Genomic DNA, 15660 nt, shown 5'->3' with positions numbered 1-15660 from the left:
TTCTGAAGATGAGGAGACCCTATTTCTGTACCACTCCCTCTTGCATTTCCATCAGCTTCCAGGATGTTTTCCCCATGGCATCTTGGTTCTGCCTCTGTCTAGCTTTTCGTGGTAAAAATGGGCACACTAAATTAGTGGGAGAGTCCTTTTTGTAATCTTTTTTTCACTTTGGAGGAATCATTTTATTGCAAAAATAAGTTCACCAAATCCAGTCATTTTCTTCTGCCCATAGTTTGCATCTTCAGTATCTACATTTTCGACCCTTTAAAATGCATCTTTGTTGGTAAGAAACCTCATGAGCTCTCTCTACCATTACTTGACAAAACCTTGTGAAATTTCTGTCTTGTAAACACAAACAGTGTATTAAATGTAAATTCCCATGTTCTTACTTGTCACCAATGGGGCATCTGTAGAAAACAAGGTGACGTGGGAGATGCCATGCTTGGCACTTGGACCCTTCCTATCTCTCCTGCCACGTGCAGAGCATGCAGACCCTGGAGGGTTATTCAGGCCATAAGTAGGAGGTTTCAGAAAGTATTTTCTGCAATTGCATTTTTCTGTCCTGTTTTTTTCCTTGGCTAAACCATAACAGTAGTGTGAGTATTCTCCTGAGGCTTCTTTTGCTGAGGTACCTGGAATGTCAGGCAGAACTCCGGAGTTTGGTGTAAAAGCTAGTTTTCTATAATGTATTTTTCTCTAGGGATAGAGGCAATAGTCTCATCTCCATTTAGTGCACCATGGTTATGACTGATGGCAGAGTCAACTCCAGCTCGTCTTCGTCAGTATTACTATTTTTAGCCTCCAGTAAAAGGAGTTGCATTAAATCAAGAATTTGACAAGTTCCACTAAATATCATGCCACTGCATCATCAGGTACACCACTTTCACTGCTGTCCTTAACAGCTATGTGTCATTTGTTGCTGTTCCTCTGATTGTACCTTCACCTCAATTCTAACTGCACTTTGAATTACAGCCTTGTTAGCTGAGCAGAGTTGTACCCTAAGGACATTTGACAGGTCACCTTCAGATCATCTCATGTCAGCATAGGGTGGCATGAGTGTTATAAAATACTCCATCATTCTACATGCTTTTTAAAATTTTAGCAGCCTTTGCAAAATTTAAATCACAGTTTACCAGTAAGCTCAAGATGCTGATACTGTGTTGACTTCTCAGCTGTCCTAGCAGCGTTCACCAAAATCCTTCTGGTGACAGTGTTCCATCCAGGAAGACCTACATTTCCTTCTACCCAGGTGCTGGCTGTACATTACCCATCTGTAGTTCCTGGTGAGCAGTGAGACAGTTTATGGGTTTTAGGAGAAATTGCTCCCCTACACTGCCTCGTACCCAGCTGTCCTTCTATTGCTAACTCACCCCAGATCTTACCTAAGGTTAACTGGGGAATTTTACTTCAGGTGAGATTTCCCTTCCTCTGCAACATGTCATTCTTTGAAATCACTGTCTTTGCTACACAAACTGGATACAGCAGCACATTCTCTCTGCTGCCATAAAACACCTTAGACAGATTTGTTTCACAGGTCCTTGGCTGCTAAAGGGTGAATTGGTCTTGCTAGTGTTGACTTTCTGAGAGTGAATGGAGCTCAGTACTGCCCTGACAACTCTGTCAGTACTTGTGACCATGTCCAAGCTCTCAGTCGGACCTGGACACACATCCCTGCAGAGCAGGATGCCACTTCCAAGGGGGAGATGTGGAAGAGCATTGTAGTTGGTAAAATGGTTCATGTGGTTATTCCCCTTGGCCTTTGTGTAGTTGAATTACGTGCTGTTGCAGAGGTCTGACAGCAGCAAAGGTACATAAAGCTATGCACTGAAAATTGGAGAAGTTCCTAGCTAGGAGCAAAATGTTTGATGTGGTCAGTGGACATTTTGTGTCCTGCATTTTCCTTTACTCTTCATCCAAGTCCCTGGTATTTTCTGCTTCAGCTGTTGAGAGAAGGCAGGTGGCAAGCACATGCCAGCACTGCCGCGCTCAGCAGAGTTCATATACCTTCCTGCTGGCTGCTGGGCAGGAGGGTTTGAGTCAGAGTTCAGAGTGCTTTTGGTGTATGCATCCTACCTGCAGAGGCACATGCATACAGGTCATACACTTTGGAAACCTCCAGTTTTGGTAAGTATCACTTCTTTCTCTGTTCCTTGAACTCAGATAATACTTGAACTCAGATGAGCTTTTCACAAGCACTTTTGCAGATCAGAATGTACAAGAACTTGTGAATGTAAGTGACGTTTGCTACTCCATGTTTTTAATCTAAACTTTGTGCCTTTGAAATACTGATGATCTGCTTTTCTGTATAAATCAGTTGTCTCAGTATATTGCATGTTTGGACCACAGGTGCCCTCAGGTCCCTCAGCTTCTTGCTCTGAGACAGCAGCAGAATTGAGACGCTGAAATTGCAATGAGGAGTTGAGGTCGCTGCCTCAATTTCCTCATTCCTAAGCAGTGTGCCAAGTTCTCGCATTAAGCAAGTGGCTTTTTTTTTTCATAGATTTCATGAACATTAGCAATAGTTTTGAGCAGTTTCTAATTGATCTTTAAAATCCTAACCCTTTGCTTCTCTCATCCTTCCCTCTCTTGTGTGTCTCTGTGTATGTGCTTTTTGTCTTTTTGTTTGTGATTTTTTTTCTTTTCTGGTGGCTTGTGTATCCTTTCCCTGCATTGCGGTGCTGTTTTATGCTGCAGAACTCGTCCAGCTCTGCCTCTTCAGAAGCCTCTGAAACCTGCCAGTCAGTGAGCGAGTGCAGTTCCCCCACCTCAGTCAGCTCAGGCTCCACCATGGGGGCTTGGGCCTCCACAGATAAGGTGAAAAACTTCATCTCCAAGACATACAAACCTACTAGCTCGTTATCCAAACCGTGCAACATTTCGACAAAACCTCCATGCATGGGATGCAGCCAGGATTCCTCTTTGTGGGGATGAGACCAGGAACTGCTGCATGCTCCCTTAGAAGTCAATATGTTTGAATAAAAACCACAATTGCCTTTGAACTAGCTACTAGGAGAAGCTACAAACTGGGCATTTTACAGAGGTAATTTTCTAAGAAAATGTCATTTTCCAGCTTTTCTACTCAAAGAGATTGTGGAATGCTGCCCAAACCCAGCTGGTTGCCTGACAAAAAGCACCTTACCCAAGTTGTGCTGTTTGTGGCTTCTCCCATCTCTCCCATTAGATAGCATACCTTACACTGATTAATGGTTGGTTTGTTTATTTTTTTACCAAAAAGGAAATCAAAATTCACATGGTTGGAATAAATTACATGGGATACACTCTAAATTGGGGGAGGAAGTGATAGCAGTCTCCTTTCTCATCTGGTAAATCCTTGCTGTTGGTTTTTGTTGTTTTGTTCTTCCATATCATCACACAGCCAGAACACCTCATGTTTGAAGGCTTTATGCTTTTCCTCTCTGTCCAGCTACACAGACTGAATTCCACCAATGCAAATGCCTTCAGGATTGGAAGAGTTCTGTTTCTGTGTTCAGAGTCTGCAGGGTACCTAAATAGCAAAGGCTTTTCCACAGTGTGCTGCTTTCATGGACAGAAGGAAAAGCTGCTCAGCCTGGAGACAGTGACTGCTAAATTGATGCCTGAAAGTTGTTATAGATAACAATTTTCAGGGATCTCACTTGTGAACCAAGCATCGTATCAATTTTCTGGTTTTTATTTGCAGCAAATTGAAGAATTTCCTTTCTTTTGTTTTAAGATACAGAGATTTTCTCCCTAGAACATCAGTCACAGTGTATTTTCGTGTTCATTCTGTTTATATTAATTTCTCTGTTTTTGTTTTTTTTATTTGTTTCATTTCCAGTTGTCTAATGGGTTTTATCACTGTAGTTTATCAAGTGACCCATCCGTAGCTTCAGTTGGTGCAGGTCCTTTCCCTCATTTCCCGCCTGTCTCCCGCGCGTGGACTCGGGCTCCCTCAGCCCTCCTTCCAGACTACGTTCATTATTACACCATTGGGCCAGGCATGTTGCCATCATCTAAGATCCCTAGCTGGAAGGTTTGTGTTCCTTTTGTTGTGGCAGTCCTCACCTCCTCATTCCAACAGCATGCACACAGCAGTTGTTGCTCCCTTTCGGTCCATGTAATTCCTGGTTGATTTGCTCTGTTTGATATCACTCTGAATGAGCACTGCATGGTGGAAATCACACCTAAAATCTGGTTGTGGGTATTTCTGAATGACCTTGTGCATTCTGGCACCAACTGAAACGTACCAAAGCTGACAACATCTAGGTAGGAAGGAATAATTTGGCTCTGAAACATTGGTGAAAACACCTGGGCTCTATTCAGGGGGGAAAAAAGCTTATTTAGCACTGTCAAAACGCTCTCTTGAGCAGGGAAGGGCATCCAGTTGTTTCAGTGGGACCATACATTGGACACCCTGATGTTCTCCCTGTGGCTGTAGGCAGGCCCACTCTCCTAGATCCAGCTGAAGTGGTTTAAGAAGGTGCTCCAGCACCAGGTAAACCCAAGTGGTGACTGAAACTTTACTGCCACAGACTGGATGTGCTCACTCGGCTCATTTTGCTCTCTTGGGGACCACCAAAAAGGAGTGCAGTAACTTCTTTCAGTCGCTCCAGCTGGATCTGCAGGAGTTTTACTTGGCATCAAAACATATCTGCTCTGCTAGAGCCTGAAAGTTCATCCCTGCCAGGTAGTTCCCCTGGGAGACTCCGCCCTAGAGCAAAGAGGAAAGGTCTCTTGTCTGTTGCTGTGGATGGTTATGTAATACTGCATATGCACCACAGGACCCATGTATTTACATCTAAATTGAGATAACCTTTCACAGATGCCCCTACTCTCTCTCCAGCAGCTGGAGACTGTTGGGATACATACAGGGTGGCCACAGTGGTCCTGGGGCTTCAGGGTCATTTGTTGTGTCTCTGCTAGAAGCACTTTGACAGCATATTTCACAACAAAACACTTTGAGAGCAGAGACATAGCTGTGAAGGCAAAGCAGAGTTTCACATGAGTTAACAAAACCAATACCTGTCTGTCCAAGGGGGTCTGTCAGTTCAGCAGCCTCGCACTTCTTGTTTCTTGGACTGAGACACCTCAAGAACCCCACAGAGTGGTCTTGGTCCATCATTAATTGTCCATCAGAAGGCTGTGGGATGCTGCCCAGCAGGCAGCTGGGAGGGTGTGGGGCCCATTCTCATGCACTAGTTGTTCTTTTCATTTTTAAAGCAGCCTTTGTCTCAGTGAAGGAAAACTTTTAGGATTGGGATTGCCCCTGCAGCACCTGGTGTTGGGGGGCTGCTGCTTAGCTCTGGTTCTGCATCCCAGGGCCTGGATCAGTCAAGCTCTTTGTGTGCAAAGTCCTGAGGGTTCTGGACACCCTCAGGACTTTGCTTAATAGAGCCTCAAGTGAATACAGCCCTCATGGCCTGAGGAATTTCTCTTTCAAATTTACCACCAGTAATTCAGAGTGAGGTTAGTCTTTGTTCAGTACAGACTATCATTATAAACTAGATTTCAGTTAGTAAGTAAACTGAGAGATAACTCACAGTAACTTGCTCCGCTAATGTGTATGAAAAATCTGTTCAAGCCTAATTTTTCAGAACTGAAGACATCTGTAACAGCATGTAATACTAGAACCTGTGTTTATCTGGAACAGTTTCATCACTGATTGGACATTTATCTGTATCTTCTGCTGTGACAATGATTTTTGTGCTCGAAATTCTGAAAATGTAGGCTTTGACACCATGGAATTTCATTTAGATAAAAACTATAGTATCAAAACGTTAAATACCTTCATAGAAGAACATTTAGGTAGAATGGGAAATTTAGATACCTTTTAATAAAGGAAATAGGTTTAATAAATGAGGATTTTTAATATCTTCAAAATTAATTTCTCACCTTATTCAGAAAGGCATATCCAGTTTGATACACAGTCTGTTGCATTAAAATTGCCCTGTTGCCTAGTTTTGCCTGTAGTTGAAGCACAGTTTCTGATGGAGGCTGTCCCTAACGAGCTGGTTTCCCCAGGACTGGGCCAAGCCAGGCCCGTACGATCAGCCCGTGGTGAACACGCTGCAGCGCCGCAAGGACAAGCGCGAGCCAGACGCCAACGGAGCCGCTCCGAGCGGAGCCCCCGCGCCCCCCGAGGAGGCCCAGAGACCTCGGAGCATGACGGTGTCAGCTGCCACAAGGGTGAAGCTCTCATTTCACATACCCTCTTTGGTGCAAAGAAAATGGCCGGGCTGGCTCCTGCCAGTACTTTGGATGCCTTTGTGGGTTTTTTTTGGGAAGTGGTGCTGGTGTGGTCGGTGAGAATCATGCAGGCAGGAGGGAATGCACTGTTGGGCATTGACTTTCATAAAGCAATGTGCTCCAAAGAAGCACCTGTTCCTATGCCCAAGGAAATGGCTGGGCTCAATCCTGTTGGATTATGATGGTGACAAGCTCTGATGGGGAGGAGAGAGAGTTAAAAGTGGATGAAGGTGACTGACCCTTCCAGGTGTAATGAGTCTCTCTCCTGTGTGTAAGCAGCAGGCTGAGGAGATGGAGGCCTGTGAGGAGCTGGCACTCGCTCTGTCCAGAGGGCTGCAGTTGGACACCCAGAGGAGCAGTCGGGATTCCTTGCAGTGCTCCAGTGGCTACAGCACCCAGACAACAACTCCGTGCTGTTCAGAGGACACAATCCCATCTCAAGGTACCCATGCAGGAGATGTTCCTTTTTATAGCATTCCCACCTGGCCATCACACACTCACCCCATGGTGCAAGGAGCAGCTATCACTTGCTGGCTTTTTAGTCAGCTGGGAAGGAAGGCTGGCATTGCTGTTAGGATGATTTTTCCAGCTTGGAATGCAGCCTGGATTTATTGACTACATAGAAACCTGCACTGCTGCATAGTGTACTGAACAATTGTATTTTCTTGTGCACTGCTCCAGTGAGTTTCAGCCTAAGGATGCCACCATTTAAGAGGATCCTGGAATTGTAAATGACACTGATGCTGCATCCAATACTTCTTGGGTCCTTTCTGAGCTATTATTTCAGCAAATACACACTCATGAGCTTTGCCATCTTCCATCAGCACTCTTGATCTGCTCTTGGTTTCCCTTGGTGACCTTTTATTTTCCTGCCTAAGCCAAAATGTTGTAATTGGAAAAAGACTCCATTGGAGACTTAGGCATAGCTAGGAAGCTGAAGTAAGGTGTTGGGTTTTGTACCCTGTTTCAGAACCAGCAGTAAGCTGAGAGAGGCCAAACTTGGTGTTTGCAGTTCAAGCCTTGTTTCCTCAGCACTTATGTGGACAGGAAAGGACCCAGTGAAATTATTAAAGCTGAGGCTGAGTTTTCAGAGCTGACAGCTGGGATTTACTTTGTTTGCAAAATAAACAAATTTGCTGCTGAAATCACTGGTACACGGTCCTCTGAACCCACTTGCCTAATCTGAAGACATTTTTCAAGTATTTCTGTCTACAAGTGGTGGCACGTGGCTTGTAGGTTTTGGTGTCTTCATGTTGGTGACAAATACGGAGCTCGTTCTCTTTCACAAGAGCCATGGGCTCCCTGCAGCTGTAGGATTTGTCTGCTGTGATGCCTTCAAGCATCAAATCTTGGTCACAGAACCTTGGACTTTCTTCCTTCTAAAGGTCCTTTCATTCTTACTGACTCCAGACTTTTTTGGTTACCTGTACGTACTGACGTGACTCAGCTGTCTGCTCCAGCTTGATCCTAACTCTGTCTTTTGGCATCAGTTTCAGATTATGATTATTTCTCTGTGAGTGGTGACCAGGAGGCAGAACAACAGGAGTTTGACAAATCTTCCACCATCCCAAGAAACAGTGACATTAGCCAGTCCTATCGCAGAATGTTTCAAACCAAGCGTCCTGCTTCCACCGCAGGTCTGCCAACCACGCTGGGACCGGTCATGGCCACGCCCGGCGTCGCCACCATCCGACGGACGCCTTCCACCAAGCCCTCGGTCCGGCGCGGCACCATCGGCGGAGGCCCCATCCCCATCAAGACGCCGGTGATTCCCGTCAAAACACCGACTGTCCCTGATATCCCGGCGGGGCTGCCCGGCGCCCTCGCTGGCACAGAAGAGTGCCCTGAGCAAAGTCTGGAGTCTCCAGCAGCTGGAGATGGTGGGCAGGCTGTCACCAGCATGCCCTCGTGGAGCGGGCAAGCAGCTGTCAACCCTCCGGCGTCGGGCCAGAAACCGGGTGCTGCCGAGGAGCAGAGGCAGGCGGTGCCCGAGGGCGAGGGCGAGGAGGGCGAGCGCGATGGGCTCGGCAGCCTGGCGCCCGCGGGGCCGGCGGAGCTGGAGCCCGGCGAGCTGAGCCCCGGCGATGTCCCGCAGGGGGAGGATATGCTCAACGCCATTCGGCGCGGGGTCAAGCTGAAGAAGACGACCACGAACGATCGCTCAGCACCTCGTATTTCCTAGGAGCGGAGAAGCTGCCAGACTGCTGAACGCCGAGAAGGAACTGTGAGAAAACTAATCTGTCTCTATCCATTCCAATCTGTAATCAGTGATTTTTTTAAGATACTCGGTAATAGACAGTCTGAAAGTACTCTAAAAGAGAAAACAAATGAAAGAGCATAGTAAGACATAATCTTCAGTGGTGTTTTAATTTGTAAATATCAATGATTTTGTTTCTGCATTTTTTTGATCTAAGTTACACTTTTAATTTTTTCTGAAGGTGCCAAATCCCATTTACCTTTTTTATAACTCTCTTTGTAAAGTTTTAAATCATAGAAGAAAAAAAAATTGTCGAGTAGTTAACTTCAGTAAAGGGATTTAATGAAAATTTGGCTTTTTTGCAAGCTTTTGTAGAGCGCCTTGTAATAGTGAGGTTAAAAAATAGAACAATGGGACTTATTACGGTTTAAGTCAAGCTATATGGAACGGATCGTCATTTAAGTATTTAAAAAAGTTTGAAAAGCAGGAATAAAAATTGACAATAAAGCAATATATAATGCAAGGAAGAAACCTGCAGTTGGTAGAGTTATTGGGGGGTAGTGGGGGAGGGAGATGCCATCAAAATAGCAGATGCTGTTGCACAAAGTAGCCTAGTAGGATGAATTACTAGTAGCTTCATGGTAAATGCATCAGAATAAGCCATATTGGATTGCAGTGTTTTGTTTCTGTAGGGTGTTTTAAAAACTGGGTTTTTCCACATTTCTTTTTTGACTGCACAGCAGCAACTCTCAGTCACATGCATGCAGCCTTAACTGTGTAGGCTTGGTTCTTCCACCTTCATGTTTTGTTCCACTCATCCTTCCGCTGAATACAAACAAGGACAACAGGCTTAAGGCAGTTATAAGTGTGAAAACATTTGTAAAATGCAAGCAGGGAGTTCTTAAATGTTATCAAAATGCCTTTTTCTGACTGTGCCCAGCAGGCTGGGCACCTTAGAAAGCCCAACTATTTTGAGAAAACACTTAAAAATTTGACAGGTGAAACCAGCTTGTGATCTAATAAACTACAAATGTTTCTTTCCAATACAGGGGCTTGTTTTTCTTAACTTCTTTTAAACGGCAGTTGATTGGCTTTTCTTAAATACCGAAAAGAAAAGGGTTGAGGGGTGGGGGGTGGGGGGTGATACTGGTTTTTTGATAATACCGGGAGTCTGACCACTATAATCTCTTTTTTTGTACTTTTAAGTAATGTTTTTTGGAATGCTGTTGATAGAATCATTAAGAGTTGGATTTTTTCCTTAAAATAAAAGTAAGTTATTGCTGCAATACCCGTCTCCTAAAGCTGACAGAAATGTGCAGAGCCCTTGGCATGACACGTGTTCCAGTCAAGACAATCCAGAAGGATGCTGTCTGCCCACCCACAGCAGACCCACATGTGGAGGGACGCCAGACTTGCGGATCCGGGATTGTTTAAAAATGCACCAAATAACACACGTAAGGGGCTGGTTTCCACTGCACACTGCAGATTTCTGTTGGCTCTAGACTTGTCTACATGACCTCTTATGCTTTAATACATAACTGCATTGGATGTGAAACTTCTAGTAACTGTGTAGTCACTGTGTTCTATATGACATTTTACACTGCTGTGCTTGCTAAACTTTTTTTTTTTGTTATGGCTTAAAAGCAAAAAAAAAAAAAAGCATGATTCTTAGAAAATATTAAACCTTCCTTTCTTTGAAAAACAAGCTCCTTATTACAGAATATAATAAACAGTAGTGCCTGTGGTGTAGCCCACCAATCTTGATACAGTAGCTGATGCATTGTGCAAATGAGGCTTTGAGATGGTTTTTGCATAAACAAAAACTGTTAGGAGATAATCTCAATAGTTAAAAGTGTTATTTAAACCTTTGAAATAAATGGATGTAACTGTACCCAAGTACAGCTTTTCACTTGTTTAGTTCTTAAACGTTAGTATAATCAGTAAAATTTAATATAAAATGTTGCCAAATTCAATGTAGAAAGAATGTGACAAAACACTTTGGATAGTTCTATTGTTTGTGTTTTTGCATATTGTAAAAGCAGTGTCACAGCTGAAAAATAAATTGTTTCTAATGGTAAATTATTGTGGTTTAGTTGCTAGTTTGTACTGAGAGTTGACCTCTCCCTGTGCAGTTTTTTGTTCTAAACTGGTATAAATAATTGCTGTAAGTGTGTCTCCCTTCTACATTGTAATGATTGCTTAAGCCTACATTATAAATAAAGAACTGCTGAAAAACTCCCATATTTTGCTTCTTAAAGACCTTTTGCTTCCAGAGCATTGGATATCAATGGTGGCTTTCAAGATCATGCAGCTTCCATCTGCGTGTAATAGAAGCAAGAGAGAATTAAAACCCAAGTAAATAAAATTGCATAATGCTGTGTTTTACTGATGGGCACTAGCAGGGTAGCAGTGGAGAAGTGCAGTGCTAACGATGGAAATTCCCATTAAACAGTAACAGATGACATTTCCCTGCATCTCGTTGCTGTTATCTGGCCAGGAGGCATAGATGACTTTGCATTTTTGTGCATCTATCTCAGTCAGTACTGGACCACAGTTCCTTAGGCCAGAGGAGGAAAATTGCTGCTGTCAACACTGCCCGTGCTACAGCCAGAATTTATCAAACACAACAGCATCATCATCTCCCACAGCTCCCCCTGAAGACTTTATTTTGTTCAGCTTTCTCAGCATTGAAAGCAGAAAGGGGAGTATGTTGTCCCTTTTTCGAGTTCCCACACAATAGCCTAGTTTGTTTGCCACTGCAATGATTTCATTTTTATCTAAAGGTATCCTTGTTACTGCACTGGGCTTATAAGGCTGGGTTTAGGTAGCAGGGGACTACAGGAGGGGCTACAGGAGTGGCTTCTATGAGAAGCTGCCAGAAGCTTCCCCCATGTCTGAAGAGCCAGTGCCATCCAGATCTAGGATGGACCCACCAGTGACCACGGCCGAGCCCAAAAGTGACGGTGGTAACACCTCTGGGATAAAAGATTTAAGGAGAAAAAAGTTGCTGTGGGACAGCAATAGCAGGTGGGAAGAGGAGTGGGAGTATGTGAGGGAAACAGCCCTGCATACACCCAGGTCTGTGAGGAAGGAGGGGCAGGAGGTACTCCAGGTGCTAGAGCAGAGATTCCCCTGCAGGTGATGTAGCTGTGCCCCTGCAGCCCATGGAGGTCCAAGGGGGAGCAGAGATCCACCTGCAGGCCATGCTGGAACAGGCGGATGCTCAAAGGAAGCTGAGAGCCCATGGAAGCCTGTGCTGGAGTGGGCTCCTGGCAGAACCTCTGGAGCCCTGCAGAGAGGAGCTCATGCCCTTAGGTCAGCTTGGGTCAGCTGTCCAGAAGTCCTGACTGTCCCCTCCCAAGATCTTTCCCATCCCCAGTCCACTGGTGAGTGGGATGCCAAGTGGACACCCTGGGTGCTGTGGAGCACTGCTTAGCAGTAGCCAGAGCACTGGTGTGCTCTTAACACCTTCCCAGGATTATGAGGGCTGCTGTGTATAACATTAACCCATCCCAATACAGTCAGGAAGAGGTTAAAGGAAAAACCAATGTGGTTTGGCTGGAAATGTCATGTCTCCAAAAGGATCATGGATTGATTCCCCCTTCTCTCTATGGCTGTGTTTGAAGTACTGTTGAGCATCTTGTCTCACTCGGCTGTCAGTGCTTTGCTCAGCTGTTCCAATACTGAAGGCACTTGTTCCAAGTGACAGCTCCAGCCTGATGTGTGGCATGGGCTGAACAGCTCTGCTGGAAGAGGGCACACCTCAATTCTAGCACTACTTTTGACTAACTGAGCACAGAGAACAGATCCCGCTTCTTGGCAGGAATGAAATTTCAGCTGTGGAATATGTAAACCTGTTTTTCTGGAGTTACATTTTCAAAATTCATACCTATTTTAGCATGCAGACTAACTGGAAAGAAGCAGATTAAAAGTTTCTAAAAATCAACCAGATTAAAGCCTTTTTCCTGAGCTACATATGTTTGGTTCTTAGATGAGCTGAAACTTTGCCATCTTTTGTTCAATTAGGGGTTCAGAGAACTATTAAGCTTTAGGCATAAACATGGGCACAGTCAAGTAACTTCTGTAGAATGGAAGTCAGATTAGGCAACCTACATCTCCTAGCCCTAAAAACAGGAAAAGAGCTGAAGGGCCAGGTTTTCCTATGAGCTTTTGTTCAGTGGCTGTATTGCATCTGTTCTCTCACAGGGCAGTTACTGGAAGTGTAAGCAGAACTTCCCCTGTGTTGCACCAGTGCTTTGGGAACATGGCCAGAAGCAAACAGCTTTTTGCCCCCACTTCAGTGTGTCACACTGCCAGAACCATTTGTAACCCATGAACGGGCACACAACAGCCACAATCCTCAGCAGCATCCTAACTGATACAGCTCAGTGATTATCTGGGATTCTGTTTATGTGGGGATCAACTTTCTTCTGGTGCTCTACCGCACTGTTATCCATGCCATGAGAAAAGCACCATGTTGTAAGCAAAGTTTGTGTGTTGTGAGATTTGATACAAAAGTGAAAAATGCAGCAAAGAGCCTAAGGAGGAGGGAAGGGAGGGAAAGATGTCTTTATCCGGCAGCAAGGTCAGAAATACCCTCCTTACAAGAGCACCCAAAGCCCACGTGTGCTGCTGTCTTTAACTCCATCTTTAACACTTGGCCTGTATTTAGTACCACATTCTATCTGAACTGCCTGCACAAGCTGGCAGTGAAGTGCCAGTGTGTCAGAGAGCAGTGTACCAGAAAAACACCTTTTCTGTTACTTTATTTGGCTTTATTCTATTACTTTGAGGAGCAAGCGGTCACTGAGGTGCCACCTGCCTGCAACACAGACTGCTGCCATTCACACCCAAGGTGCTCTCACATGGGCTGTTCACGAGGTCGAGTGACATGATGCCACCACATGGGGGGCAGATGTCCTTCCTTACGAGCTGGAGGCAAAGCTTCAGTTTTTGGACCATCAGCTGGAGTTTCTTCTTGTAACTGCTTAACCTAGAAGACAAGACACAGAACTGTTTTAGCACGTTAACACACAGTTCCATTTTCAGTGCTCAGGCAAAAAGAACCACTGGTTCTTCTCTATTTCCACAGCGAACAATCAGTGGTAACAACTTGGGCTGACAGGTTTCACATTTCCCAACTTTAACTTCCACTCACTAATCACTGTAGGCTCATACTACCTAATTAAGAAGGAATTTCTAGAAGCAAGAAGTGATTTACAAAAGAAATTTCACTTTAAAGGTCATTATTTCCATGTAGTTCACATCTACCATGACTCTCAAACAGGCTGAATTGTGCTGCTTTGGAAGCTGACAGATAATTCCAAGTCTGGACCAAGTTTCCCTGCAGTCAGCAAATAGGACACTTCTGTTCCTGCATGTCACCAGCAGTCCCTCACAGGCTTTCAATACCCATTTCTTTAAGCAGCACAAGTGCCATGTTCCATACAATCCAACTGAACCAAAGGACTGTTCTGAGAACACCAACTTCTTCCAACCAACTCTCAGCTCAGGACGGCCCAGAAATTGGTCTCAATGCCCAACTGATGACCACTGCAGCACATCACTTTCAAAGGTATACCCAGAAAGTGTCAGAGCTCCACAGCAGCAGAAGAGAAATTCTCTGGTTGTTAGTCTCCTTTCATCCCACTTTGGATTTATTTTTTTTTTTCCCCACAAAACTGCTATAACAGCTCTTACTAACTGACACAAGGCTGCAGGTTCAGCTTTAACTTCAAATTCCCTTCACAACCCTCCAGAAGCTGTAACAAATGTGTAGGAATTTTAGGTTGTTTCACGCTGACAAGGGCTCCAGCACTGAAGAGTCTGATACTGCAGCAGGCATTCAGTAATTCTTCCAACACCACATCTGTGCCACACAGGATACTTGTGTGCTTAAGAGACTTTCCTTTGCAAAGAGCAAGCACTGACCTCTCTTTCCCAGCTTTCCCGCTGCAGCTTCTTCCACTGCTCTCGTTTGGCAAAGTAATCAGGGTACATTGCCTTCTCAGAAGGGTGCCAGAAATCCAAGCACCATTCAGGAAGCTGTTGAAGAAAAATATTCATTAAAATACTATTTTTTATATTGAAATCCCATTTGTACACACATGCAGAAGAATAAAACACAAAGGCTGAAGCCAGTCTTACTCCCTAGGTTTTTTTTTCCGTTTTGAAGGACTACATAAAAACACCATTTAAGAGCTGCCTATCTCAAGGCATGTGGCAGAGGTCAGAACTTTTCACACATTATCCTGACCCACAGGAAGACATCACAGTGACTTGCTTAAATCACAGCATTCCAAAACAAGTCCCAGGTCATCTCAGTTTACTCTAAACTTCTCAAAATAATTCCATCTGGTGGAGGAGATCTGATTTCTTCCCTTTCTTCTCTCAAAGGCAGCAGGTTAAAGGAATCCTTCTCTCCAACTACTGATTTATTCTACTTGACAAAGACAGAACATTACAGCTTATTTCTCTTATCTACAACTACTAAGAAATGAGCAGCTTCTTAGGCCCTTAAGATCTTGAAAATGGTCTGAACTCTAAGACCTTCTGACAAGGGAAAAATACCCTTGAATTCAGAATTTTGCAGTGATTTAAAACCCCCAAATTGTTCACATTTTAAAGAGAGAAACACTGATTAAAAAACAAAATCCCACCAAAACTCCCAACTGAAAAAAAAAAGAAGTTGCTCCAGTACCATCATACTAGCAGTGATATTCACACTTTTCTTGTGAGGCTCATCAGAGAACAAACTTTTGACTGAATGGAAATAGCACAGCTACTGAAGTAAATATCCACACACAGAGAACTCCAATTAATACCACCAATCAGCCTGAGTTCTGAAAACTACATTTGGAGCAGCATCCACAATGGACAGTCACTGACATACAAACCAGCCACAGCCTTGTGACAGTAATTTTGTTAAGACAGTTCTAGCCCATCAAACTGGGAAAAGAAAGCATAATCCAGTCTGTGTTTCTGTATGAAGACTAATATTGACCATTTATTGCTCAGCTGCCTTTTTTTCTGTCCACACTCTCTGTCACTATTATCTCTACTACTGCTCAGGCCCTTGACCTTGGCACAAGTTTAAATGAGTTCTTCACTTCTCTTTTCACTCATATATTCTTTATTCTGCCCCTGATAAATCTATGTCATATTTTTCTTTTTTCATGGCTTAATATGCAGAAAGATCTGACCAGATCCAGTCTTGTGCCAGCACTTTCTTCAAATTT

At 44.2% G+C, this 15660-nt stretch overlaps 1 protein-coding gene across 14 annotated transcripts in view; it reads left to right on the top strand.

The window, feature by feature from the left end:
• Nucleotides 1-10663, top strand: part of MTSS1 (MTSS I-BAR domain containing 1) — a 124884-nt gene extending 114221 nt beyond the window's left edge. For 6 of the 14 annotated variants that reach the window (XM_059866735.1, XM_059866712.1, XM_059866703.1 and 3 more), the window contains 4 exons: nt 3818-4012; nt 6001-6165; nt 6505-6667; nt 7716-10663. In XM_059866735.1, the coding sequence (XP_059722718.1) occupies nt 3818-4012; nt 6001-6165; nt 6505-6667; nt 7716-8407 (1215 nt within the window). In that variant the 3' untranslated portion in view covers nt 8408-10663. Of the gene's footprint in view, nt 1-2694; nt 2815-3817; nt 4013-6000; nt 6166-6504; nt 6668-7715 lie in introns of all 14 variants that reach the window. The other 8 variants (XM_059866779.1, XM_059866772.1, XM_059866764.1 and 5 more) reach the window with 4 other exon arrangements.
• The last annotated feature ends 4997 nt before the right edge of the window (nt 10664-15660 follow it).

This window comes from Haemorhous mexicanus, chromosome 1, assembly GCF_027477595.1.
Source record: "Haemorhous mexicanus isolate bHaeMex1 chromosome 1, bHaeMex1.pri, whole genome shotgun sequence".
Classification (NCBI taxonomy): Eukaryota; Metazoa; Chordata; class Aves; order Passeriformes; family Fringillidae; genus Haemorhous; species Haemorhous mexicanus.
The sequence above is the reverse complement of the archived record's forward strand: the minus strand, read 5'-3'. Positions and strand labels throughout refer to the sequence as shown.